This window comes from Poecilia mexicana, unplaced genomic scaffold (assembly GCF_051168715.1).
Source record: "Poecilia mexicana isolate PSO_F unplaced genomic scaffold, ASM5116871v1 scaffold_18, whole genome shotgun sequence".
NCBI classification, from domain to species: Eukaryota; Metazoa; Chordata; class Actinopteri; order Cyprinodontiformes; family Poeciliidae; genus Poecilia; species Poecilia mexicana.
Genome location: NW_028263387.1, coordinates 10,568,622 through 10,596,564, shown reverse-complemented (window position 1 = coordinate 10,596,564; position 27,943 = coordinate 10,568,622). Strand labels below are relative to the sequence as shown.

The following is a 27,943-nucleotide window of genomic DNA, read 5'->3' as shown; positions in this document are numbered from 1 at the left end:
TATTCCCTTTCACCTTAAAATCGACTTTATTCTTTGAGATTAAAGTCGGTTTTTGATGTCAAACAAAAAAGGTTTAAATCAACAAATATCCTGCCAGTTATTCACAGCAGGGAAAGTAAGTTTTGGACACATCTGTTTACATGTAACTCGCCCCACATGTCTGTTATAATCCAGGTAATCCATGCATACACAGGAATGGAAAAATAATCCTTCAGTTACCTGGAATAACAAGGGAAGATATTAAATAAGTTTTGAATGTAAGTTTTTTCAATACTTGGTAGGAAAGTTTGTGCTGATAGCTTTAAGACATCTCCTGTTTGGAAGAACTAGTTTTACAAATGACTCAGGTGAGCTCCTGACCCATTTTGACCCACAGTTTGCCTTCATATCTTGAAGGTTTTGGAAGCGTCTTCTATAAACTCTGATCTTAGATCTCTGATGGATTCAAGCCGTCTGATCAGTGCTTTCCTCCTGAAGAGAAAATATTAAGAATTCATGGATTGTTTGAATTGATTTTTTTTGTTTGTTTTTTTTTTACCATATTTGTAGTAATAAGTTAAAAATATAAATCCTACAACGCGTGCCGTGGCTTGTTGTGCGACAGCCGTACTTTGGGCTTGTTTGAGTCCCTGTTAGTCGCGAGTTGGAAGATGAAGTTGGGATGCCACTGATTCAGCTGACATTTAGGTGACGTATTTCACAGGAAGTTACAGAGATCTGATGCAAAAGCTTAGCAGGTTGTGAATCATTTAAGCTCAAGCAAAGTGGGGGTCTCTGCTAACAACATATTTGGGTTTCCTCAGCCGACAGAAGGCTGACAGAAAAACTTTATGTTAGAAGTGGAAGTTGTGGGCATTTTCAGAGGAGCGTTGTGAATTACACTCAGCATAGGATGTTTTCCAAACTTCTTTAATGAAAAAACTCAGAGAAAACTCTCAGCTGCTTTCTTTTAGTGTAAACATAGACATCCGAATTAAGGAGTTTTGTATGACCATCGTCTCAAACCCGTTAAAAAAATAAACTGCTTTACTTTTTGCAGATGATGTAGTTCTGTTCACAGCTGGGATGAGAGTCTGCTGTCTTTGGCTCAAGGCGAGGAACGTAAGTATCTCTGCATCTTGTTCAGGAGCAATGGCAGAATGGAGGAGATCGGTGGACCATTTGGACTCTTGTTGGCTGTAATTTGTCACTACTCCAGTCTGTTGTGATGAAGGAAAGTTGAGATAAAAATGGAAGTTGTCCATTTACCGGCCTGTCTAGGTTCTAACCCTCATGTGGTCATGATGTTCTGGATCAAGACCGACAGAAACTAGTTTCCTCTGTAAGTTGGGGTGAGAGTAGAGCTGCTGCTCCTCTGTTGATGTGGCTCAAATATCAGACCAGAAAATCTCCTGGCCGGTCTCACTTAGAGGAGACCGAGGAAGACCCAGAAGTCTTTGGAGGGACTTTACTCTCCTTATGGCCCATTGAATCCCCCATGAAGGGTGTGGCTGGTTAGAGGTAAATCTGGGCCTCTCTTCTGCATCCGTTACCTCAGCAACCCAATCTCAGAGTAGTGGAAAACAACCAGTGGGATAGATGGACACCAAAATGTGTATGAATTAGTAGAGCAGCCTGTGTGAAAGCCAAAAGAACTGAATAATGATGCTGGTAAGATGAGTGGATGTAGTTGGGGAGGCTGCTGAAGGAACCAAACACACACAGCGTCTCCACTCAGGACGGCTGTAGAGGTTGATGGTTTTATTAAATAGAGATTTAAAACCGCTTCAGAGTTTGAGTGTGTGCATGCCTGGGCGTAAGCCCTGTAATAGACTGCTGTCCTGTTCAGAGTGTACCAAGAAAATATGTTTTAGCTGTTTTCCATCTTTCTTGTGACACTGCCTCATAGTGTTAATTAATTTATCCATTTATTCGCCACATCTACAAGGAAAACACATCTGAGGGTTGAAAATGTGAAAAGTTGAGCAGGTTGGTTGTGCTCACGAAGAACGGCGACGATGTGTGATGGTATTTCCCTTATAGCCTCGTCGTCTTGATTGAAGTGCAGAGGAAAATACAAAGCTGACATTCTGCAACCAGTGGCAATCCCATATCTTAGATCTGCCCTTCGAGATATCAGCGCCCCCCACAGAGCGGGTTTTTATCAAAGATGCCCCTGGCGTGTGGGAACGGACAAAATAAATGGCTGCCTGCGGCTCAGTTGTGAACATACTGTTTAAACTGGAGGGCAGAGCCGGCCCAAGGTGTGTGAGAGTTGTTTAGGGAGAGAGCACCGGACGGATGCAAGAGTCACAGCTTTAACACTAAAGTGATAATCTATATTTGGTGACACAGTTCAGGATCATCACCCGGTTGTGGTGTACACTCATAGTTTCTTTCATTTATCAGTTTTTTATAACTTGGGCTGGAAGGAAATGTAAAAAAATAAATAAATAAAAAACTTAATTGGGGTGCAGCTGATTGTTTTTTTTATTGTCGTTTAGCATTCAAACCGCTCCCTGACGCTTTGACGCCCTGGGGAAGTGCCTTAAACTTGGTCTTACTTAAATAATTAGTTGAAATCTAAATAATGATGCCCTTAAAGCGCTTTCTAATGACCATTTCTGCAGTTATATTGTGAGCTTAACAACTCGGTTTGTCCCGCTCAGCGGCTCTGCCTGGGTTTCCCTGGGATTTGCTGTGAGAAGCTCTGCAACAGAACAATGAGTGGACGCCTCTGTGGTTCGGCCGTCCCGAAGCGAGATGAAGGGTGGATTCAAAGGGACTGGAAGTATTGAGGATTTTGCTCCGGAGACTTTCTGACAGCTGGTTGTCGATGCAGTCAGATTCTCCAGGAGAAGATGAAAGAGAAGTTGGACTGGGGGAAGAAGTTACCGAGTTTAAACCCCCACCTGCCCCGGCAGGCTGGAGCTGCCTCAGCAGGAGCAGCAGAGGAGCCTGCCAGGTCACTGCAGGCTCCTCACCGGCCGGTGGGGCTCCTCGGTGTTTCCCTGCCTGTGTCTGTATACAGAGTCTCGCCCTGGCTGCTCTTTCGGAGCCAGCTTCCACACACCAGGAAGCAAGAGAGTGGCGCAGTGCTGCGACACAGCTGCCCGCCTGCCTGGACTCGGAGCGCCTCCTGCTGGTGCAGATAAGAGCCTAACAGCCGTGATGGATTGCGTTTTCTGTTTTCCTTTTCCTCCTGGTGGTAATCATGGCTGTAAATAAATGTATTTATTTTTTTAAAGATGTTTGTGTGTCTAGGAAGACATGAGGTAAGCAGAACCAGCGTTAAGTTAGAGCTTTACTTTTGTTGCCTCACAGGACAAATAAACCCAGAACTAAAGAGGCGCCAGGGTTCAGAACGTTCTAAAACATTTTTTTATTTGTTTGGAGGAATGGCAAAAGAAATCCTCAACTTTCTTCATATTGTTCCTTTGACTTATTTTTCATGTTACAACCACAAACGTCAATGCAATTAACTAGAGTTATGTGGTACTAAGGAGGGAGGAGGTAATAATTATAAATTAGAAATGTGTGACATTCAAATGTTTGGAACCATCTCTACCCCGATACCCTAAATAAAACCCAGTGTGAGCGTTTCTGTTTCCTCTTCCTTAGTTATTGTAACGTCTTCTGGTCGAGAAGAAGTTAATCCTGGATATAAAACTGTTCCCACACAAACATCAACGTGGCTCTCAAAGCTGCAGTTATTTATATTGCTTGTACCTTTTTCCTTCCTCTCAACTTTCTATTAAGATGCTTGAAGAAAGCACTCTGATTCTAAAAGGTGTCAGCGACCGTCTTCTCCAGGTTTGAGTAGACCACAACTTTTTCCTGAGATCACATTTTGTATCGATAGTTTGGAATATTCAGACCTTCAGAGAAACATTTTGGGTTTGTCCTGATTAATTAACAGGAATAAAGTCTTAAAACGCATCATTCTGTGTGTGATGACTAATTGCAGTGAATTTACTTTTATCCTCATGTATTAATGAATAACTGAAATTTGGTGATGCTTACTGCAGGAAATACTTGATGAACAGCAAAAAGCTTTTGGTTTATTTCACTATATAATCATACTTTTTGTTGGTTTTAAGCATTTGCTGCACCACAGCTGCTTCCTTTTCCAGTGGCACTAAAATAAATTGTTGCGTTTATTCATGAAAGCAGTCACAAATCTGTATTTTCTCTCTTTTATTACAGGTCAGCCCCCGCCTCCCACAAGAAGACAAAGAAAAAGGAGCAAAGACAACCGTCTTTGTTTGGTGAATTTATTTATAGGTACAACATTAACACTGTAAGTGGAGCCTCTCGTGACTTGCAAAGTACATTGTTAATGAAACGGTAAGACGGTTTTCTGTTCCCTGCTGCAGTTCTCTTCATCCCCTCCTCCGCCTCCCTGCTGACGCCGCAGCTCATCCGATCCCGCCCGCCTCATCACTTTTTCCTGCAGACGCCTCGAAATCGGGGCCGAGCGCCGCAGACGTACGCCGAAGCGCGTTCACACCGTTTGCACACACCAACCTTTAGCCACGTGAAACGAAAGTGCTATAAATTCATGCTACAGTGCTGTGCTAAACCAAGACCTACGAGTGTTCTTGCTAAAAGTACCTTCACAGAAACAAAAAACGCCTCCACGGCTGACCGTGGAGGAAACAGAACTTTCCTTTGTAAGTGACCCATCCGCTCCCACAGGCTCTGAGTCGGCTAATTACAATTATTTAAATTACAGTCAGATTGTTCTCGTTGTCTTAAATTACTATGTCAAACTGCCATTATTGTGAGCAGTTAAATAAACTCTGATGCTACAGTTCGAAGTGTAAACAGTGACCTCATACAACACAATCATATACAGATGCATCCTACTGCGTCTACGTTTTACAGTCAGTTACTAGAAAGTAGAAAAACGTGTTTATGCTTCGACGAGGGAAATTCAGAGATGTGGGGGATTCGCAAACGTTGCTGTCAGCGTCTTAAATGAGGCAAAAAAACAAACAAAGAAACAATGACGCCCCCTGTGGTGGAAATCAGAGCTGCATCCAAATGTGATGAAAACAAATCATATAAAGTGCCTGTCGTTCCGAGAAGTTCAGATGGGAGTTTCTGTACACGTGTAGAGGTTGGAGACGGATCGTTGTCAGCGCGGCTCAGCGCAGCGTGGTGGTGGGCATGCAGTCGCACAGAGCCCTCCTCTCGGCCCGCAGCACCAGAGTCTCCGTCTGCAACAGGAAGCAGTCCAGTGTGAGAGACGTCAGATATCCGATTTGCCTTCAGATGACATCTGTGAGATGCCTTAATACGATTGTTTGGATGGTGACTGCCCAAAGAAAAACAGTTCTGGTGAGAAGTTTCCATAAACTCATTATCTGAATTAGTCTTCGTCCTAATTTGGACATTTTAATAATGCGATTCCAATTTTCCAGCAGTGGATTGATTATTAATCTGCAAAGGTGCAACATTAAAAAGCCAAGAATAATGGATATTTTCTGATTTGAGTTCTAACAACTAAGTAGAGATGAGCAATATGGACTTTAAGTTTTATCACATTTTGTAGTATTGTGATAACAAAAGTGACAATAAGATCTAGTTATTGCTTCCCTTTTAATTACCGTATTTTCTGCACTATATATAAGTGCGCACCTTCAATGAATGACCTATTTTAAAACTTTATCCATATATAAGGCGCATAGAATAGACGCTACAGTTAGAGTTGCCACCCGTCCCGTATTGAACTTATACGGGACGCGATTTGTTCCGTACTCTACAAATGTGGATGTATAATAACAAATAAAAACAAATAACAAATATAACAAAGTAGTGGTCCCCGAGTAATTTATATAGTAGGCTGCCCCAGTCATTGTTTCACTCACGGTGTTGGTGTTGTGATATTGTGCCCAACTGCTTTCTGGGTAACACCGACACGCTGCCGCTGCGGTCTCTGTCTCTCTTCCCCCCCAGCTTTAAATGTATAGGGGCTGGTCCCTTGGTAACCCTAGTCGAAGCACCCCGGATGAATGTCTAAAGCCACTTTGTTGACATAAAGAATGTCAACAAAACAGTTGTGGCCGGACGATGGTCACCCTTCTCCGTTCACGCACAGCATGTTCGTGGAGAACGTGGTGCTAAATGACCTGCAGACGACCTGATTTAGACTGTCGGTAGGTAGATAGATCAGTTAAACTTTATTAACAAACCAGCGTTCTGACAACTATCCCAGCATTCACCGTGCGCTTCTTCTTCTATGGGCGAAAATGAAGTCGGCGGCTGCTTACCGTAGTTGCTAGACCTGTTGTGGCTCAATATTGGCCCATATATAAGGCGCACCGGATTATAAGGCGCACTGTCGGCTTTTGAGGAATTTGAAGGTTTTTAGGTGCGCCTTATAATGCGGAAAATACGGTAACTATATGGTTGTGACTGCATGACACAACAATTATAGCACCACAAGCACAAATCCTGCTCTTGAAAAACACGGTTAATACGGTTCTTTATGACACCAGTTGGATAAAAAAAAGTGTGATTTAAAACACTAAACGGCACATTCTAACTGCATTTGATCATAATTTCAAATTTATTGGTATTTTTTGGTGCTTTCATTGAACAAACAATGGAGAAAATAGTAAAAAAAAAATAACAAAATTAACTAATATGGACAGTTTTTTAAGCATAATTAATTGCATGAGAACAATAAATCAAAAATTATCAAGAAATTCGTCTCAATAAAAGATAAATGATATGAAAGTCAGGTTGGACTTATCAAACTCAAGAGGGAAGAGTGATCATTTAGTTGGGCTTTTAATGACTTGATATGTCGTCTAGTTTCAGTATTTGCTGCATTAAATATATTCTAACAATCTCAGACATGAAGCTTTAAATGTTTGTTTTCTACTCACTGAAAAGTGGCAGCAGCTCCACTGGTTGTACCTATGTTATAATGCCTCATTCAATCATTTTAAAGATCAATATTATCTCTCTTGTAGCTAACATGAAGCACACCTTCATTATTATTTATTTTTTTGTCAAACGTAAATGTTTTGGATCATCTGAGTAGACACAAAAAGCCACTTTTAAATAATGATTTCATTTATTAAGAGAGAGGAAAAAAAGCTACCCAATCCAAACTGGCCTTTTGTGAAAATATAATTGCCTTCCTTGTGTTAATAAACTGTGAACAGACACAGTTTTGGTTAAACCTGTCAACACCCAGATCTGACAGGTAAAACCAAGTAATCACTTAGAACTCATCTGACAACATGAAGCAGGCTTAAAGGATCTCAAAAATGTGTGAACCAAAGTAAATTAAAATTGTAATTCTGATATTAAAATCAGCTTGACGAGTAAAAGCACGATAAATCTTTAAGACGAAAAACCGTTTTTCACTGCAATGTGCCTTATTTTGATTCATAAACTGACCCTATAAACTCTTCAGACGGTTGTTAAAATGTAAAACTTTCAGCAGGAATTCAGTCAAGCGCTCTACTTACAACACCCACAAGGTAAAGCAAAAAGATTTACAAAAAGATGATGTTCATGCTGTAATATTCTGAGCGGATTAAAAGTTTCCCTGACCCTGGCATCAAGGTTAAAAGCCGTCTTCTTCAGATCTTGCAGCGCCCTCTGCATGAACTCAAAGGCATGGCAGTCAACGCATGGACGACCTGCAAGCACAAAGTGTTAAGAAATGGAACAAGTTTAGCTTTTTTTATTATTATTATTATTATTTATTTTTCTACATCAACAGGCGTAAGTAATGTTAGTACAGAATAAGGTCAGCAGGTCCAATATGAGACAAAGCAGTGATCTAATAAACTGCAACAGGAGGCAAATTTAACGGGAAATGGACACAAATTTTAAATTGTACTGAATAAAACTGGTTCGAAAATATTGGCTAGTTGTCACTGAAAGTGTTCAGCCTTTGTCTTGAATTCAGTTTCCATCTTCACGCGGAGCTACAAGCATTAATTGTTTGTTTTTTTGTTGTTGTCATCTTTGGTTTTATTTTTAAACCCTCGGGAGACAAAATGATCGCATTCATTACAAAGAATGACCCATCATTTCCACTGTGTGCTCCCCGTGGGATGCGGAATCATTAGCGGGTGAAAAACATCACGAAGGCAGACATATTTCCACCTCTTTCAGCGTTTCACGTTTTATTTAATTTATTTTTTTTAATCCACCTACTTTCGGCAGGGATCACGGTCCCCGTCTCCTGATCCGCCTCAGCGGCTCCGACACAGACGAGCTGGACCGCCAGCAGAACCAGCGCTACCTGCACATATGATCCACTGGACGCCATGGCGAAGGTCCGGTCAGCCTCCTGTTATTTATAGATTACAGGGTGGAAGGAAAAAAAATCATTTCAGATGAAAAAGCTACGGAGAGCGTAATAAAAAAAAGGCCGCCAGTAAATTAAATCACAAAAATATTACGGGCTTTGTTGATCAAATTTTACGCGTTCAGTTCGCAGAACACCGCCTTTATAAATGCGCTATATACAGAATTATTGCGGCTTACTCCGCAGTTTTTATATTGAATTACCTTCAATGAGCCGAGGATGCTTTTTTTTTTACCCACTTGATCAGCCTTAAAAATGCCCACCGAGCAATGATTTATATAGATCAGCGAAGTGCGCATGCGCCGAAGGATACCTGAAAACAGCTTTTGCAGAACAGAGTTAAAACTTCCGGTGGCAGCATTCAAAATAAAGCCTTATGCAAATAGGGGGGAAAAAATAGGGAAATATGTTGTGCATCAGTCAAATCAAATTATACATTTGTGAAATTCTACTTATTCTTATATATTAATTATATACAAATAAAATTATATATATATATATAATTAATATATCATAATATTGTATACTATAATTATAACAAATTCTAAATTTAGATATGTAAATTTAGATAGAATTTGAGTTTTGCTTTTGTGCCTTGTTCTAAAACACTTAGTGATTTATAACTTGAAAGGTGCTATATAAATATATATTGGTATTTTGTTATAAACCGACATAAAATCACAGTATAAAGAAAACTATTCATTGATATATTTTATTTAAATATTTGCAAAAAAAAAATATCTAAAATGTGCACAATTATTACGCAAGTTGAAGTTTTCAGAATTCATTTTATTGTTGAACAACTACAGCGCTCTCCGTCAATCCACCTCTCAAACCTGAACATATAAGAAAGTTAAAGTTAGAGTTAGGCTTTTTTAGGACAACATCTATGTGTGCACGATTATTGGGTTAACTATTGGTGTGAAGAATTGTTATGCAACTGTATTCAAACTGACAATTTTCCCATCTCACTTGTTTAAAGTGAGAATAATAGACATACAACTCTAAATTGACAAACATTTCTGACATTTAAAAAAAAAATAAATCTGTCGGTTTATTCATAAAAATAAAAAAAACAATAAACCGACAGACTTCCATTCATGGAGTCTGTCGGTTTCTGTTGACGATCAACTTCATTATTCTTTCATCTTCAAGGCTTGGGCTTTGAAGTACATAGTCCTCCATATCGTCCTGCATAAAAATCATGGTCTTTTTGAAAGATGCACATTTTTCTGAAAAAAAAGTGTCTTCTAAAAACTGGCAGCAGTTTTTGGGAGTTGATTTTGAGTCCATCTTCAACCTGAAAAGGCCCAACTAGCTCATCTTTTGTAATGCTCGCCCATACCAATACCCCGCCTCCACCTTGCTGGTGTCTGACGCGAAGTGGAGCTGCCTAATAATTATGCACACCTTGACATAGGGTGTTGATCTCCTTAGGCCCCGCCTTCCCTCATTAAACAAATACACATCAGCTGATATGTTTATTTTCAATAAGCATTCAAGTGTATACCGCTTGGAGTTTGCATAAAAATGAAGATATGGTCCAAACTAAAACTTGCCTGCACGCAGTGTACAGTATACTTTTGTATTTCGCTCCCCTTTGTCGAACCACCAAGTTATGCAAATGTAGAATTCAAAGCGCCAATTAAAACTGACCTTTTAAAACGCAAAGAAAAAGACAGCAGGGATAAACTGCTTTCCTTCCTACTTTTCATAGTTTTGTTTATATACGTCGCCCGGACTGGAGTGGGCGGGGTCCTGAATGCTGTTTTTCTTAGGTAGCCTGTTAAAATGCCCGAACTCAAAACACTTCTTTTTCCAAGATGGCGTCGATGAAGGACAGCGACACCGGCCTGTGGCTTCACAACAAACTAGGATCCACGGACGAGCTGTGGACGCCTCCGAGCATCGCCTCCCTTCTCACCGTGTCAGTAATCGACAATATACGGTTATGTTTTTCGAGCCTGTCGCCGCCGGTGAAGCTCAAACTGCTGCTCGGGATGCTGCATCTTCCCAGGCGGACCGTTGACGAGGTGGGTCGCGGAGCTTCAGTTAACTTACTCTCGACGGCGTAGAAGTGAGGGGCGCAGGTAAAACCCCGTTTATATCCAGGAGAGGAGCTCCGTTCGCAGATGGCTGAACCCAAATCACAACGCGGCGGAGAAGTTTGCTTTCTAATTGAGAGCTAAAGCTAAAACTGTTGTCGTTAACCGCTAACAGGTCGAGCTAACTTTCGAAGCAGCAGACTGATTCTTTATGCAAATCACCGAGGCGTTTCTACCGCCGTTTCCATGTAATATTAAAACAACGCGAACGGCGGGCTGCTCCGTGACTAAATTAGCTACGCAGAAAGTCTGGATTTCTCCGCAGAAACTCTGCAGCTTACGCGGGCAACATTAGCCTGGCGGCTTCCTGCAGACATTGTGGTGGATGAGGGGCAGACGCAGGATCTGGCTGCGCTGGAGGGCGGTACCAAATCCCGGCCCGACATATCAGCTTTCAGCTGCGCAGAATGCAGCTTTAGGTCATCTTGTTAGACACGCAGAAGCCCCGAACCAGAACCTGCTTTTATATTGGTTCTTTATGCCTCATTTGTCTAGATGCCAACTCGAGTTGGGTCTACAGTTTAAGACGAGCAAGAAACGATGCTAAAGGTCACAAAGTTAAAAGTAATCACTAAAATAACATTGCTAAGATTTACAATACATTTGGAAAATGAATTTTTAAAAAGTAAATTTTATCAATAAGTTCAATAAATGAATACCAATATTAATTGTTTAAATGAAATTAAGTTAAGTAGATTGTGGTATTAATGACAATAAATTACATTCACACTCAAATTATTTTGGCTAAACTAGCATTGTTTGTAGGGTTTCATATTTTAATCTGCTTGCAATTTGGAAATCACCTTGTTTATGTTAGAACATTTTTAAAAAAATTCATTCATTCAAATACCTTTGTGACAACCTGCTGATTGCAATTAAAATCTATACTTTGCCAAAAGAAATGTACAACAATGTCTCGTTCCTCACGCTTAAGAGTTTTTATGTCTCAATGCAAATATTGATTGTGTTTTTGACCAATATTTCCCATTAGTTTGTCAGTTTCTCTGAGGAGGAATATAAAGAAATGAGAGGTGACTCAAGTATTGTGCACAGCTCTGTAACAGAGCAGTATTACTTGTCAGAAAGGAAAAATCAATCGACTACACACCAAAAACCATTCTTTATCTTTTAGCATCTTTGATGACGACTGAAGCATCCATTTGTTACTCCTCCCCTCCATGTTTGCTTGTCCTTTATCATCTTCTAAACTTTACTTTCTGCACATCAGGACAAGTAGACCAGCATATTTAATCAACATGAAATTAAAATTCTGACAAAGTTGCCATCAGTAGTGACTTATTATTATAACTTCCTTCTCTTTGAATGCAGCAGCTGTATAGTTTCTGCTGAATCGATCAATATCCACACAGCTCTCATCAAATTCATTTGAAATTAATTTGAATTGAGCCCCAGCTGCGGTAAACGGTCAGCGACTGACCGCTCCCTCCTGTCCCAGCAGATGAAGGAGGCTCTGTCTGAGATAATCCAGCTGGCCACGGTGGATTCAGAGCCCTGGGTGCTGATGGTGGCCGATATCCTCAAGTCCTTCCCGGAGACCGGATCTCTCAACCTGGACTTGGAGGAGCAGAATCCGAATGTGCAGGACATTCTCGGTGAACTCAGGGAGAAAGGTTCGGGAACCGTTTGACCCAAACTGTTTTAACCAAATGAATGAAGCCGTTTGCTCCTGTCAGTAGTCACAAACACATACCACTCTCTCTCTCTCTCTTCAGTGGGCGAGTGCGAGGCATCCGCCATGCTCCCTCTGGAGTGCCAGTACCTGAACAAGAACGCGCTGACCACTCTAGTAGGACCACTCACTCCCCCCGTCAAACATTTCCAGCTCAAGAGGAAGCCAAAGAGTGCGACGCTGAGGGCAGAACTGCTTCAGAAATGTACGTCAACCAGGATTTCCCCAAAATCTGACTAGAAATAAAATCTTTGCCTCGTTGTGAAAATGTCTGTAGTAGCGACACGGAAACGTCTTGACGAGTTCAGTTTCTCTTGCAGCAACAGAAACGGCGCAGCAGCTGAAAAAGACAGCTGGAGTGCCTTTTCACGCCAAAGGGAGAGGACTGGTCAAAAAGATTGACACGACAAGTGAGTCATGAAATCACCAACTTCAGTTTGTTTCAGCCTTTTCAAATTCGTTTTTTTTTTTTTTTTTTTTACGTTTTGGTTACTAAAGCCTTTCTGTTTGCGTCGCAGCTCCTCTCAAAGGAATCCCCAAGGCCCCGTTTCGCAGCCCCACTGCTCCCAGTTTATTCAGCCCTCCCAGTAACCGCACGCCCATCGCCCCCCCACGGACTCCTCTGCGGAAGGAGAGAGGGGTCAAGGTTGGTAACTCATGACAACGCAGAGCTGCAAAAACTTATTCACACGCAGTCGGGTTCCTCCAGTTTCTGCTGTTTTGTCACTTTTTCTCAGCACTGGATGTTGATTACTTTATTCTGGTATGAAATGATTTTGGGGCTAGTCTGTGTTAAAAAATAATTAAAGTTGTCTTTTCTCTAGCTTTTAGATATTTCAGAGTTGGACATGGTTGGAGCTGGAAGAGAGGCGAAGAGGAGAAGAAAGACTTTGGGTGAGCGTCTTCTCACGTTTCCCCTCCTGTATTAGTTGCAGGCTGTAGATTTCTTCGCGTGTTGATGGGCTGGACGATGTGTTTTCCTGACCACAGAACCAGAAGCTGGAGAAAAAGCAGCCAAAGAGGAGTCGGTGGTGGAGAACACCACACCAGATTACGCTGCTGGCCTCGTCTCTGCTCAGGTATTCCACACACGGATCCGGTTTCCACCGCATAAAACACCTACGTCCGTCTTTGTCAGCTTTCACTTCTCTAGAATCAAACATCTTTTGTTCTGGTTTTCAGAAACTTGGAGCGCTAAACGAGAATCCCCTGCCCTCTACCAGCTACCTGCCGGCCACGCCCAGCATGGTTCCCTCCTCCTCTTACATTCCCAGCTCCGAGGTGCAGCCAGGTTGGTGAATCGGCTCTCTCTCTCTCTCCCCCTCTCTCTCTCCCCCCCATGTGCCCGACTCCTGGAGTGATTTGTAACAAAAACGTTTTCCAATCCTCCACAGCCAACGCCGGTGGTTCTGGACGGGACACGCTGCAGGCAGCTCGCCAGCCAGAGGAGTCCACCACAGCAGCGGCCGGCGCCGGCTCCACCTTACCCAACCAGTACAAGCAGCGGACACCCATGTACAACGCCGGCTCCACGGCGAACCCCGCCACGCCCACGTCCCCCAGCACGCCCACCTCCACGCCGGCCAACAACGGGCCGCCAGCGGCCGCAACCGCAAGCCAGCCGGAGACGCCCACCCAGCCCCCCACCACCCCTCAGACCCCTACGCCGACACCAGCACCTACGCCAGCACAACCCCAACCCAAAAAGAACCTCTCACTCACGGTATGGAGAAGGGGTGGGACCCTGGAGGTTTAGAGTCAGAATGATTTAGGAAGACGTGTTGCTGAATCTCTGCTGTTTCCGCTCCTCAGAGAGACCAGATGTACGCTGCTCAGGAGATGTTCAAGACCGCAAACAAGGTCACCAGGCCAGAGAAGGCTCTCATTCTGGGGTTCATGGCTGGATCCAGAGGTAAGACGACCAGCTCCACCTGTCTGTTTAAGACCATTCGCATCAAATATTGCTGAGACCTTTGAAGATGAGCCTTTGTGCCATAACTGCATCAGCCTTGAATCATAATTTAATTCCTGAGCTCTTGTACTTCCTGTTCGGGGCTGAATGTGACCCGTTTTCTGTCTGGATGCCCGTACAGAGAACCCGTGCCCAGAGCAGGGGGACATCATCCAGATCAAGCTGAGCGAGCACACGGAGGTTCTGCCCAAAGCCGACGGCACCGGCAGCACGACCATGCTGGTCGACACGGTCTTCGAAATGAACTATTCGACAGGACAGTGGACCCGCCTCAAGAAATACAAACCCATCACCAACACTTCCTGAAGGAACCCAACACGCTCAAAATCCCCACGCCCCAAATTTCACACACACACACACACACACACACACACACACACACACACACACACTTCACACGCAAAAAACAACACATTTATGTACACAAACATTTGGGCCAAATCAAGCTCGAACAGGTTGTCAAGGAGAGAAAGAATCCTCCCTTTTACCAAAATGGAGACCTTCCTTTTTCCTTCCCTCTTTTATCGTTTGTTTTTAAGTCCGCTACAGTTGTTGAACGATGCCGGTTCAGGATGGGCGACGTTACGGCTGGCACCTTTGAGCGCCGAGGCAAAAACTCTGTATTCTGTATTAAAAAAAAAAATAATTTTCAGCTTCGGCCCTTCAAGATTGAATGTTTTTCACTAAACGGAGACGTTCTCATTGCAGGCGACGCAAAAAAGGAAAAAAAAAAACTTCAGGAGGGTAAATGCCTCTCAATATTGTCAAGTTGTGTTAGGAGCCTTCTGGTTGGTGTTAATTATTTTTCAGCCTTTTTCAAAGGAAGAGAAGAAAATAAAGATACAACAGACTCCATGTTGAGAGCATCTTTCATCATTACTTATCCTTCGATTCAGTCCAAGTTGTCAAAATGATTTTTATTTTTTTTAATCTGGTTCTAAACTGAATCACGTCGGCGGCTCTCCGCAGTGTAAACTGACATTTCATGGTTTTAAGGTTTTTTACACATAATGTGACATCTATCCTGTACAAGTCAACTAGAAAACAAGAGTGAAATAAAAACCTTCAGTCCATTGGTTGCATTAATAGGTACAACTTTAAAACTGAAAGTTTTACTGAAGTGCCTGCTTGAGTTCATGCGTAATGAACCATAAAAACAGTTCAGCTGGTGATTTGTACCATGAAGAAAAACCGTGGTGGTGGTGCCATATGGTGCCATTTTGGAAGTAATTTTAACTTCATGAATGAAGTTAAAATTACTTCCAAAACCTTCAGTTTTGATTTAGAGACCTTTGGATTATCCAGATCAATGTTTGATGCTGAAACTGATTTAAAAGGTGCTTTAAGAAATTACTAGAGTAGAAAATGTATGCACCCAGCTTCTTAAATATTTTTTCTTTTCTCTGAATTTTTTATTTTATTTTATTTTTTGGTTGAACTGTACTGTATCCATGTCACATTAAAGGTGGAACAAGTTTTAAATAATTCATCACGGTCTCGTTTCTTTTGCACCACGAACTCTGACGCTTTAGCGGAGTGTCGACCTTTAAGAGACGTTTCCTTATGAAGCAGCTACACATAAATGAGTCATATTTTTTTCTGGATCTGGGGAAACAGAAGTTGAAGCATCTTGCCGTGATCAGACGGATCGAGTTAAATGAAGGAGCGGAACCAAAAAGCAAAGCATTCGTTTACCAATCTTTCCCAGGTCTGATTCATAGTTTCGATCGAAAGAACGAGAGCTCTTCTTTTAAAGCAGTTGGCTGTGGTGGTTCAGGAAGAAAAGGATGGATTTATATTAAATCTACAGTCACACAACTCCAGTCAAGGTAACCATCAACTGTTTGTAGTGGAGCTTTATTTAGATTTATATATAAATTAGTGGAAGATTTATTAACACAGCGGTGGTGAAAAGCAAAGTCTGCACAGTGCTACAGCTCAACACTCCAACAGTGTTTCCACTCACCTAGAACTTGGTCTGAAAAGGGAAATTGCCTCAAAAGTTGCTACAAAACCTGAACAGGCTTCACTGTTAAAACATGATTTGGTCTGAGGCCGTGTGATGATGTCGATGCTTGAACCGGCTGCAGTCAGCCACAGCTTCCTTCTCACTCTAAAGGCTTAGAGTGTAAATGTTTTTAGGAATTAAATATCAGAAATCTGGTTTTAATTACAGTTTAGTGACCGTAGGCCACAGTCAGGACCATATTAAGGCTCATTGTTACAACTCCAGTAGGAAGTTTATGGGCCCTCATTATGAACATTAATATAATTAATGTTTTTTTTGTTGTTTTTTTTTAGGGCTGTGCTTATTTGTCAGGGCGATTGAAAAACAAAAGAATTGCAAAAAGAATTGTTTTAATTTACTGTGGCTTTTCTAAAATCCAGATAAGTACAAAGTTCTCCATACAGGCTCAGAAATATACAAAAAACAAACTTCTCATCAGTAGATAGTTTAAAAAAAAAGCAAATAAAATTGGGGATTCAATCATAAAAAAAACCCATCAAACTTCTGGAGTTATTTCAACCTTATTGAATATTTTATAATCTGCTTAAAATCTGGATCAGTACCAGGAAAGCAACCAATTAAAATGAGGAAACATCAATTTTGGGATCAAATATCCAAGCAGAATTATGACAGGAGCTTGTTGATGCTACAGAAAGCATATAGTTTCTCTCAATTAGAGATTATTATGCACATCTGCCAATATATTTGAGCCTGTATGTTTAATTTTGTAAATTAGAGGAAATCTCACAGTCAAGTCAAACTTGTGGAAGTAATTTTTGTTTTTGAAACTTCATTCAGCCAATAGAAAACAAACCCAACGTCAGTGCTGACACTTAGTGATCTGAGGACTTTTTATCCCTGTGTTGTAAATGTCAGCATGAAGTGGCACCTTAAATATTCATGATAGTAATAACTCAGTTTTAGATGGGGAATAAGAATCAGCAGCAGATTTAAAGTATTTCAGTCAAACCTTCTAGTCAAAACTAGAGAGAAAAATCCTCTAGTTTTAATTCACTAAAACGAGAAACTTTCTCATCTGATGAAGATTGTGCTATTATTTCTCTGCTTTCTGCTTGTTTTTTTTTTTTTTAGTTTCTCATGTTAACACTTAATTAGCATCACCTTCACCAACATACATCAACATCTGCATTTCATTCCTCTGGTTCGTTAGATCCTCCAGTTTAATCTCTATAATGCACTTTGGTCAATGATGAAGTTACTGTTTCGATAGAATTGAATTTTATGTCTAAGCTGTTTAGACCCTAGAATGAGGATTTCGTAGTATCGACCGTACAAGCTGCTCTTATAAAAACAAGCCAGATGTGACAAAAAAAAACTGGTCCCCGGTGAAAATGTGAATGATCCGACGCGTCCGAGATAAAAACATCAAACTGAAACGAGTTTTTCCTTATTAGTACCAGACTTGCTCGTCTAGCACACAGGCCGTGTGCGGTCGGTCGGTCGGTCGGTCGGTCGCGTGCTGCAGCGGTGCGACGAGGCAGAACGAGGAGACGGCAGCTCTCTCTTCAACGCACCGTCAGTCCGTAGGCAGGAGGGGCTTCACTTCGCTCCGGGGTCCCTCCATCCTCCGAAGGCCTTCTCCAGGTAGAGGGCCACAGCCAGGGTCAGGTGGTCCTGCAGCTTCCCGGCCACGACCTGCACGCCCAGAGGAAGGCCCTCCTCACCAAGCCCCAGAGGACACTGGGTAACCGGCAGCCCCAGGATGTTCAGGATACCTGGAGATGGACAGTCGGACGTAACGATTAATGGGTTACGTGTTTGAAATGGAAAAAAAACAAAAAAACACATGGCCAAATCCTTCCAGAGTTTTGCTGATGATATTAACAGCTTTGAACTTAACATGCAAAGCTCTCTGCAACATTTACCTATCAGGAAGTGACCTGCAGCTGTAAACTGTGACTTTATTGTCTTTGTGTAGAAAGGAGCGGCCGATGTTTATAGGAGGATCTGGATCCGATTGGCTGCTAATTACTACTGAGCATTGTGCAAGTATTCAATAGTTTGGACCAGAACTCAATTCTTAGAATTCAGTAAGAAGTTCTTTTTTTTATGAGAAGTGGAATGGTGTTAAAAAAATTCACGATGAGCACAAAAATAAGTGATTTTCTTACCGAATCTATTGTAAAAACAGCATCTAAGTAAGAATACAGAAATTTCTAAAATTCATGTTTTTCAAGCAAATTTGAAAATTATAATGCATTTGATCCAATTGTACCATTTAATCACACGACTCATCCATTATTTTTTTTTTAGATAAAATGAGTTACAACTTTGAGACTCCACTATTGAGAGTTCCTGTCACAATAAGGTATTAATTGCATGATAAATTAACATGCGCTTGATTATTTCCATTCACATAGTACTTCTTGAAGGGCAATTTTGTGTACAGAGACATAATCCATTTTGTTTATGGTTTTGTTTGTAAGTGGGGGGCTTTTTCTGCTTTATTTACTGTCTTTGGTTTCAAAAATATTCCAGTTACAGTGTTAAGTGCTCTCTAAAAATATTTAAATTAACTGGTCGCATTATTATGGCATTATCAATGCAGTACTTGACAATGGAATCAAAATAACAAGATTACCATTTATCGCAATAATTACTGGAACAATTTATCGTCCGGAAAAATTTGTTATTGTGACCAACCTAATTCCACACACGTGTTAAATGACCCATGATAACATTAATATATCTCCTGCTAAGCTATGCAGGGGCTCGGTCTGCACTGATGAAGATTCACTCAGCTTTCTGATTAATTCAGACGACAATCATTTCTTTCTAAATTAAGAATTTGAGCCTTAAGAACAAGAAGAATAAAGCATCAGAGCAAAAGTAATGCGTCTTATCCTGACCGGCTGAACGCTGAACTTTACACCCTTAATCCCGACACACACACTCAATACACAGCAGTTGTACATTGAGCCTGACACATACTTTAAAAAAACAAGACTTGATGTTCCACACTTCATTTCCTCAAATCGAGGTGACGTGTTTTCAGATAACACAGAGACAGCAGCGTTAGCTTTATTTGCTGCAACCAAACCTTAAATCGGCACTGGTCGATTCTGAGGGATCGGCTCGATCACTGACCCGTGTAGGCAAAGTCAAAGGGTCTGAAGAGCGGGTGGTGGTGCTTGGGTGCCACTCGGGGGTGAGGCGGGTAAAGCAACACCCCGTCGGTGCCCAGCAGCTCTTCCATCTTCTTCTGCAGCGCCTCCTTCTGCTGGATGATGAAAGGCGACGGCTTGGACAGGTGGGTCTTCTCGAAGAGGGCCAGCACTAAAACCCGATTGCACAATGCACACATTTCTCATGAATCATGATAACAGTGATGTAAATGAGTGCCAGGCCTCTTTTTTTTCCATCTGTCCTCTTCTTACAGATAGCAGGTATGGTGTGCTCGGATTTTCCCACCATCCGTTTCAGCAGCTCCCAGAACGCCCACGCCGGTCGACCCGGCTCCCCCATCAGCTCCGCGAAGGCCAGAGGAGGCTGGAGGGGCAGGAAAACATTTGCTCCTGTTTTTAAAATCATAGCGGAGATTTGGTTTTATATTTCCTTAGCTCTGGATTTCTACAAAACCCTCAATCCCTCAAAATCCCATGCAGGTTTTAATGTTGTTCTTAAAACACACACTTTAAACTCACAAAGGGAACCAATAAGATGCTGCTTTATGTGCTGCAAACAGTGAGGTTGTAAATGAGTTATGGTATGGACTGTGAACTCCACAGAGAAGGGCGTGTAAATCCGTTTGGACAGTGAAGACTCAACTCTTGTTTGGTTGCATTAAATAAGTCAAATTGAAAAGCTGAAGCGGTGATTGGTGTAGGACGTTGGGTCGACGTCGCGGCGATGTTGAAATGAGTCCAGGTTCAGTTGTGGTATGCAGTCTGCCGCCAACTAAACAGATTAGCTGCATTTCTGGGCTGCAGACTACAATAGGTGCTGTGGCTAATTCTCACAAAGCTTTCTGACGCTCTGATACATAAACCTTCATATGTTTGAGACAAATTCAAACCAAAACATCCCCATGGTGGACTCAGTTCTAAAGTTAAAGACAGTTTTAGGGGAACAGGGATGCTACTTGTTCATCTCCACATCCAGTCCTTTGCATTTACAAACATGGACGAAAAAGTTGGAAAATACATTTTCATATTCTGTTTCCTTTTCTTTATTTTTGCTCTCTCTCTTAAAACTCCACTGTCGCTGAAAGTTTCTCTAAATTTACATAAAAACTTTTTCCTTCTCTCCATCCACAAAGTATTTATGTGTCCTTCTGCTTATTTCCCTTTCATACTGACAAGTTCAATCTATATCTATAGATTAGTTTAAATAAGCTAAACATTTCAATGACTCAGAGTTGCTCTTCACTGTAAACATGAACAGCTGGAGGATTGATCCGGCTCACAGCGCGGTGCAGAACGTTCTGCGGCTGGACGAAAACACTTTTCTCTCTTCTCATCTCGCTCATCAGTGCAGCGGCTACATTATTGTTTCTTAATCTTACCGATTCACTAACTCAGAAACCAGTTCAGGAAAAGGTACGCTTGTGTTAAGCTGGATAAAAGAACTTGAACGAGGATCTCAAAACCTAAAAGTCAGATTAAAAAAAAACAGAAGAAATTGTCTTTTTAACTGTCAAAACAGGCACTAAAGGGTGTAATTGGTCATTTTTTTGGTTACTGTAAAAATCACAACCGTTTATCCTTCTTTAAATTCAGTGTTTAAGTGTTTAGTGAAGCTTAAAAAGCAATTAAATTCTACAAAACCATTTTACAAGCTTGTCTTAAAGAGTCCCACTTCGCAGTAAAATTTGAAAGTGATTTCCATGTGATCGCCGCAGCTGCGAGTGCTTGGTGAGTTTATTTTAGCACGCTCGCTCCGTCAGACGTTCGTACCTTGCCTTCTTCATCAGGAAGACCCATGTATGTGTCCCAGATCTGGAAGCTGTAGCGCAGCTCAGGAAAGCATACCTCCTGCACTTTGACCCCGAGGTCAGCCTCCAGACGCTTCACCACCTGCAGGACGTCACATCTATAAATCAGAGAGAAACTTCCCCGGCTTTTGGTGTGTGTGTGTGTGTGTGTGTTGCTTATCTGTAGGTGTTTCATTTATTTATTTATTTTTTTTGCGCAGACCTTCTCCTGAGCGTCCAGCAGCTCCTTGCTGACGGGGTACGAGTAGGGGGAGCCGCCGTCGTGAGGGACGGAGAAGAACCGCAGTTTCTTCAGGTCCACAGCTGCATTTAAGGACAGCCTGATCGGACACATGCAAGCTGATTAAAGCGCGCTGATAAAAACAAAAGAAAAAAAAAGAAAAGAAAATCACTGATTGAGTAACACCTCCAGGCTCTGGGAGTGTCTGCTTGTTAGCTCAGGAGCTAAACTAAGCTGAGCTGAGTCGCTGTAAAGAGAGTCGCTCTCGCTCTTTTATATGGGAAAGAACACAGTGCACTGCGAAAATCAGTAGTTCATAGAATAAAAGAACAATGTTCATTTTAACTCAAACATAAACCTATAAACAGTACAATTAGAGAAACTGATTATTTTAAGTGGTCTCTTAATTTTCTCCGGAGTTGTATCAAACGTTATGCAGCTCCAAACGTTTCCTCTCCAGCTCCAAGTGCTGCAGGTCTTCCTACCTTATCTAATCAGTGGAGGAAAAACAGAAAGATAAAAAAAACAGCAGTTTACAGAACATTTGCAGAGATAATGAACAGAAACATCCAAGGCAGAGGCAGCTGTGTGTGGGGTTTTTGTTTTGTTTTTGTTTTTTACAAGGAAAGCTGATACCTGTAATAATTATCCACATGCATTAGCCTCTGACCGCAGTAATTTGAATATACACACAGTATTAAAATGTTATAATTTATACCCTGTGAGGACATGAGGACACATCCCCACACTGTGATTAGGGTCACATCCTGACTCGCAACTGAATTTAGCTCAACATAATTCTTCCTATGTGACTTTACAGAGAGCAGCACATGGAGAAATGTCATCCTAACACTCATTTGTGTTTCACACTAACACACACTGGTAAAAAAAAAAAAAAAGAGTTAAGTGAAATGTTGCAGATGTCTTACTTGTGAGCGTTGGGTCCTGCCATGATCTTGAGCATGGGCAGCAGGTCTTCAGCGTAGCGGCACATGGGCCCAGAGCTCAGGTACTCATGCTGTGTGCCAGAGGTGGGAGGGTACTGGTTCTCACAGGACACCACACCTGAAACACACCACCGACAACTCTGAGCTCCCCCAGAAACACACACCGTTTCACCATAACGATTTCCTGCCTTTGAAGAAGAATCAGAAAAGTTAAGGGTCCAGGTTTTACGGTAGCGAAACTTCGAAACGATTGTGCAAACAGCTGAGACTATTTCAGAGACGGAATGACATGAACTGAGCAGGTAGCTTCAGATCCTGATAACTCTGAGCTTTTTCTTCATTGAAACAACATTTTTGTAATATTATGACTATATTCTTGTAATTAGACAACAATTATCGTAGCCTGGCCGTAATGACTCAACTATACGACTCGTAGAAGGGATGACTAAAACAAAAGTCACTTTTTGAAAATATTTCCAATCACTTGTTTTTTTTATTTTAGAAAAGAAAGAAAATCGATTAAAATCTGACTTTTCTTTTAATTATCGCATTACATCCAAAGATAGATGAGTCAACAGATGAAAAGTCAAACAGTTTTTTAGCAAAACGTACTTAAAAACTGCACCAGTCAGTTCCAATACACCTTTGAGCGACATAGCCGCTAATTCAGGTTATAAATCCCAGCAGGTGTGACTCTTTTTACACACATTCTTATTTGGAAATCCACATAAAGTGAAGATTTAGGAGTACGAAATGCATCAGGCAGCTTCTTTTACCTGGAGTGGTTTTGTGGCCGAACACGCCGTTGAAGAAACAAGGTATGCGGATGCTGCCGCCGATGTCCGAGCCCACGCCGATGACCGCACCTGCTGCTCCCAGAATGCTGCCCTCCCCTCCTGAGGACACAAAGACAGAGGACACTCCCACATGTGATGAGGTCATTCCTGGAAGCAGAGGAGGTGGCGACCTGACCACGAGACGAAACGTTTCAAGGACCTGAGCTTCCTCCCGCTATCCTCTCCAGGTCGTACGGGTTGCAAGTGATTCCGTACAGGTGGTTGTGGGACTCCAGCCACATGCACAGCTCGCTGGTGTTGGTGACGCCCAGAGGGACGGCGCCGGCTCTCTTCAGCAGCGCCACGGGGGGAGCGTCGACGGAGGCGATGACCCCCCGCCTGGATAGCAACCCTGTGGATAAGGGCATGCCTGTCGAAGGGGAAGGGGGGAAGAAAATAAATAAATAAAAAACACTGGCTGGTTGGTCAGAAGTAGCTGCATCATGTCGCAGGAATGTGGGTGTGGATGTTAAGCGGAGCATTTACCCTGCAGGGAATAGGACTCTTTGACGGACAGTGGGACGCCCAGAAGAGGAAGTCTGTCCTCCAGAACGTCTTCTCCGCCCGTCTCCTCCTCTATGAGCTTATCAACCTGCGCCGCCTCCTGGAGGGCCGCCGCAAACCTGAAGGGAAACAAGCTAATGTCCTCATGCGATTCATGTTAAGGTGGCAAGTTTGGCTTTATTGATTATACATCAAATCTTTTGACAAGAATTTTAATGTATTATTATTGAAATTTAGTGGGAGGCCAGCATAAAAATAGTGCAAATAGTGTTTGTTTTCAACCAATACAAAAGTGAAGAGTGTGACCTGCGTTTGTATCCACCTCCTTTTTAGTCCAATTCGTGTAAATAATGTCCATCTACAGGCAAAATACACAACACCTGGAACACACCGTCCCCATGGTGAAACATGGTGGTGGCAGCATCATACTGTGGTGATGTTTTCCCTCAAAAGGGAGCGAATGAGCTGCTCAGAGTTGGTGGAGCTAAATACAGAAAAATCCTGCATAGGTTTGCAGATGTAATGTGACAAAATTGTTTTAAATAAATATGTAGCACCATTCATTAAATAACAAGAAGAAAGTTATTTAACTGGAAAAGACACAGACACGTTTACCATTTATCGTGCAAGTGTTTTTATAAGAATTTCGATTTTCATGTTCTCAATAAATTTCAATTAATGATGTTAAATAAATAAAAAACTAAACTAAACTAAACACCAGAGTTTCCTTCAGTGTATTATAAGCCTGGTGGGTCACCAGGCTTTACTTGCGCCCCTGCCAGGCTAAGCATTGCTTGTTTATTTAAGTCTCTTTTTTTTTAAATGTTTGAATTTTTTAAGACTTTATAGTTTGTGTTCAGGTGTTAATCTTCACATAAATTTCAAGTGATGTCTTCAAATTTAAACCTTGTTTAACTCAAAAACATGACAGACTGCTGGATGAATGACTGCTCTAACACCCAACCACCAGGCTTAGCAAGTTTTCTGGGTAAAATCTTTCAGAATCATCAGAAATGTTATTTTTACCATCTTCTCCACTGCTTGTTTCACAAGAGCATCGATAAATATCAGTACATTCAAAAATTATCATTTATATATGTTTCAAATAGGAATGTTATGAACAGTATTTGTGTTTTTGGTGCTATGAATGCAGTTCCATACAGTCATAGCCACATAGAGACCTAAAAACAGTAATAAGTAGTTGTTAATCATAATTTTTTTAACGTTATGTTATCACAATAGTCCCACAAAATATCACAATAAGACCCCAGGCTCATATCTCCCACCTTTAGTCACAACATTCAGTCTGACATCAAGAGTGCATATAACAACAAAATGTTCGATAATGTTCTTCTTTCTCACCTGTCTTTCACAACAGCATTCACAAAAGGGTTAACTTCCTGGATCCTGTCAATGTAAGCCTGCACCACCTCCACACTGGATACCTGCAGATACACAACATTTAGACTATTAAAGAGTTTGTGTGAAGACGAGTCAAGGACACATTAAGAACAGGACATGTATGCAAGTAAAGAGTTTTTAATCGTATTTTAAACCAGTTCAGTGTTGCAGTTTAAGCTACAAATATTTATGTTATAAACATGTAAAAAAAAAAAAAAAAAAAAAAAAACCTCTAACGTCTGGGTAATATCCCCTGAGCGTTTTGATGACCTACAAAACAGTATTACCTGGCCTCTGAGTGTAAAAATGACCTGAATGTGTAGTTTACAAACAACAGAAAGCAACACCTCAATGCTCTCTGTCACTAAAGACAAACTAATCATAGTTCTCTTGTACATACTGACTCAACAAAATAGTTGAATTACACAGGAGTCTGTTTCTACTGAGCAAACAGTGGCAGAGGTGTGTTGTTATTCAACAGGTGCCGTGGTGTCACTTAAACTACTTCGCCTGTTCAAGTCGCAGCACTGCCGCTTTAATTATAATGAAACGTCACGGCTCTATAACCGTTGAGCTCATTCCTGAGGTAATAAAGAAAGCTAAATATAAGTGAGGCCAAGTTAATGCTAGCTTTACAACATTTCTGTAAAGACAGAGGGATAAATGAACTGGTGTCCGGCCTGGCTAAGTTGGGTGCACACCTCTTTTCTCCGGATCTTCTTAGCGAGCTGCGTCGCTGACTGGAGCAGCAGCGGGTTGCTGACGGGCGGCAGCTTCCTCGCGGAGGTAGCGGGGCTGGAGAGGAGCTGGAAAATCATGAAGAAGAAGGACGTGACAGCTCTGAAGAGCCACGCCTGAGCCTTTTCCAGGCGGCTCAGAGCCATGTTTCCACAGCGAGTTGGAGGACGGAAGGTCAACGGCTGCTCGACCGCGGTGAGCCGCTCCTGATGTAGAGTACCTGTTCCTGCTGGTCAAGATGGCGCAGTTTAGAGAGGCTGGAGGAACCAACCGGATGTAGGGTGGAAGATTTCAAAATAAGATAAACTGAGTTGTTTTCGCTACTCTTCAAATTGGTTAAACCAGTTTTTTTATTATTATTTCTGTATAAAAGTGTTCATAGTTATGAGTTGAAATTTTCTGGCTTTAATCAACAGACATGTTAATTCAAAGAAAAAAAAATATTACTGTAAGTGAAGGAGAGCTGTAAAATGCCGTAAAAAGTTGGTTTCAGTCGACGAATGAAGACGATCAAACTTTGAAAATCCATTCCGGAAAATGTGTAGCATACAAGTGGTTTTCCTAACTGAACCTCAATCACAAACATCAAATGTAAAAGTTGAATTGAAAACGCTTTTGCTTTGTGTTATTTGATATTTCAATTTAATACAGCTGCATGTTGGTGTATTAGATTTTCCTTTAATAAATAATTACTTATATATATATATTTTTTAATATCAGACAATAAAAGCCGAGCTTGATTAAAATTGTGTTTTGTTTTCATCAAAAGCACGGTAGTGATAATAAAACAATATAACCACATAAATAGTCACTAATGAAAAACAGCAAAACTCTTAGCACAATCATTAAACAGCAAAGTCATTATTTTCTTTCCGACAAGGCTTGTATTTATTGACCTACCCCGATTAAAAGATCGTCTCAATTAATGTGCAATTGTGCATTTTTGTAAATATCCAATAGGAAGCACTTTTTAAAAACAGTGAAGTTCTATTTGTGCACCGAGTATTCATCCCTTTACGTTATGCAAATGCACATGCGCATTTTAAGTGATCAATAAATCGATCAGCAGCGCCTTTATCATCTGACGCAACATTAAATTAAAGCACATGGCTGCCGAAACAGAGCGACTAAAATGAGCAGAGTGAGGCTATATCATTGTGAAGTGAAATGTTTTTGACTTTTACCTGTCCACATGCAGGACTCGTGACTCGACAAGAAAATGGCTTTATAGTGCAGTAACTATGCGTGACCGCTAGAGGGAAGCACTGCAGAGAAAACTTCAACCACTCTGGGCTCTGAAATGAAAACTATTGAGACAAAGAAGAACCACTGCATTGCAGGTTGGTTTTAGTGGAGAATCCATACTGTGTTTTGTTTTGGACAGACCTGCTGATTCTGCTCATTTTTCCTCAACACACTTTGTTTTTGAGTCACACTTACCAAAATAAAAGCTTTTGGGGCAAATCATTGGAGGGTCACACTTTAACTCTGGTCCTCTATCTACTGCAATAAGAAAATAATTTATTTCTTTGTTACTACGTCTCACGGAAACCGCCTCAACGCTAGATTTTGTTTTCTACAGATTTAGGTAGATTTAAGAATGAATCTTAAACAATAAATGTATTTTAGAATTTAGAGTTGAGCATATTTAAACGTGAGCTTTATTATTAAAAGCCTTGTTTTATAGTACATAATTTAATTTAATTTAATTTCACCTCAATTAAACTTTATGTTCAGCTTTGTGCTGATTGCTCACTAAGTTATAAATATCTCACCCTATTTCTTGTAGCAACACTTTTTGGTGACTTTATGTGCATTAAAATATTTTAGTAATTTTTTGGTTTCTTCAGTTATTGTGGTTCCAGCAGTGAGAAAAGGGAGTGTACACAAAGAACATCCTCTGTTTTTGTTTTGTTTTTGTTTAGTTGTTTTTTTTTTTGCTTGACTGTGTGAATAAAAAAGACTGTGATCATTTCAGTTGAGTTTTTTTTTTAATTGACTCTCATTTCTCAGAATGAGCTTCATTTCAGTGGTAGTTTGGGAATGACGCCTTAGAAACAGATGTTAGAAATGTTCTCGCATCCATTGACTCTTTCCGCACTTTATCGCGTTTAAACTTTAATCTACTTTTGTAGGATTTTTATTTAGTACATTATTGAATTTTGTTCGATGATGTGTTGACAGGACAGGCATTTGTTGTGCACTTCACAAATTTGACTCTTAAGGAACAGCAGAAATATTGTTAAAATTT

At 41.2% G+C, this 27,943-nt stretch overlaps 3 protein-coding genes across 5 annotated transcripts; 1 reads left to right on the top strand and 2 right to left on the bottom strand.

Moving 5' to 3' along the window:
- Positions 1-4,239: 4,239 nt before the first annotated feature.
- On the bottom strand, positions 4,240-10,796 carry nicol1 (NELL2 interacting cell ontogeny regulator 1). Of its 2 annotated transcripts, none has more exons than XM_088015234.1 (4): positions 10,379-10,796; positions 8,164-8,299; positions 7,552-7,640; positions 4,240-5,201 (listed from the first exon to the last, which is right to left on the bottom strand). In XM_088015234.1, the coding sequence occupies exons 2-4, from the start codon at positions 8,276-8,278 to the stop codon at positions 5,130-5,132; spliced, it is 276 nt and encodes a 91-aa protein (XP_087871360.1). In that variant the 5' UTR covers positions 8,279-8,299; positions 10,379-10,796; the 3' UTR covers positions 4,240-5,129. The 2 variants fall into 2 exon arrangements, with proteins under 2 accessions (XP_087871360.1, XP_014866217.2); XM_015010731.2 differs by lacking the exon at positions 10,379-10,796 and adding an exon at positions 8,521-10,143.
- On the top strand, positions 10,141-15,569 carry nelfa (negative elongation factor complex member A). 2 transcript variants are annotated; one of them, XM_015010727.2, is made up of 11 exons: positions 10,141-10,350; positions 11,882-12,053; positions 12,156-12,317; positions 12,433-12,522; positions 12,631-12,758; positions 12,937-13,006; positions 13,103-13,191; positions 13,295-13,403; positions 13,507-13,835; positions 13,925-14,024; positions 14,206-15,569. In XM_015010727.2, the coding sequence occupies exons 1-11, from the start codon at positions 10,141-10,143 to the stop codon at positions 14,388-14,390; spliced, it is 1,644 nt and encodes a 547-aa protein (XP_014866213.1). In that variant the 3' UTR covers positions 14,391-15,569. The 2 variants fall into 2 exon arrangements, with proteins under 2 accessions (XP_014866213.1, XP_087871359.1); XM_088015233.1 differs by having other exon boundaries at positions 10,143-10,350; positions 11,879-12,053.
- Positions 15,570-15,922: 353 nt separating this feature from the next.
- faah2b (fatty acid amide hydrolase 2b) lies at positions 15,923-25,951 on the bottom strand. Its single transcript, XM_015010729.2, has 11 exons — positions 25,656-25,951; positions 24,916-24,998; positions 23,536-23,672; positions 23,210-23,419; positions 22,990-23,109; positions 22,196-22,331; positions 21,249-21,366; positions 21,009-21,128; positions 19,491-19,602; positions 19,201-19,389; positions 15,923-17,828 (listed from the first exon to the last, which is right to left on the bottom strand). The coding sequence occupies exons 1-11, from the start codon at positions 25,836-25,838 to the stop codon at positions 17,653-17,655; spliced, it is 1,584 nt and encodes a 527-aa protein (XP_014866215.2). The 5' UTR covers positions 25,839-25,951; the 3' UTR covers positions 15,923-17,652.
- Positions 25,952-27,943: the final 1,992 nt, after the last annotated feature.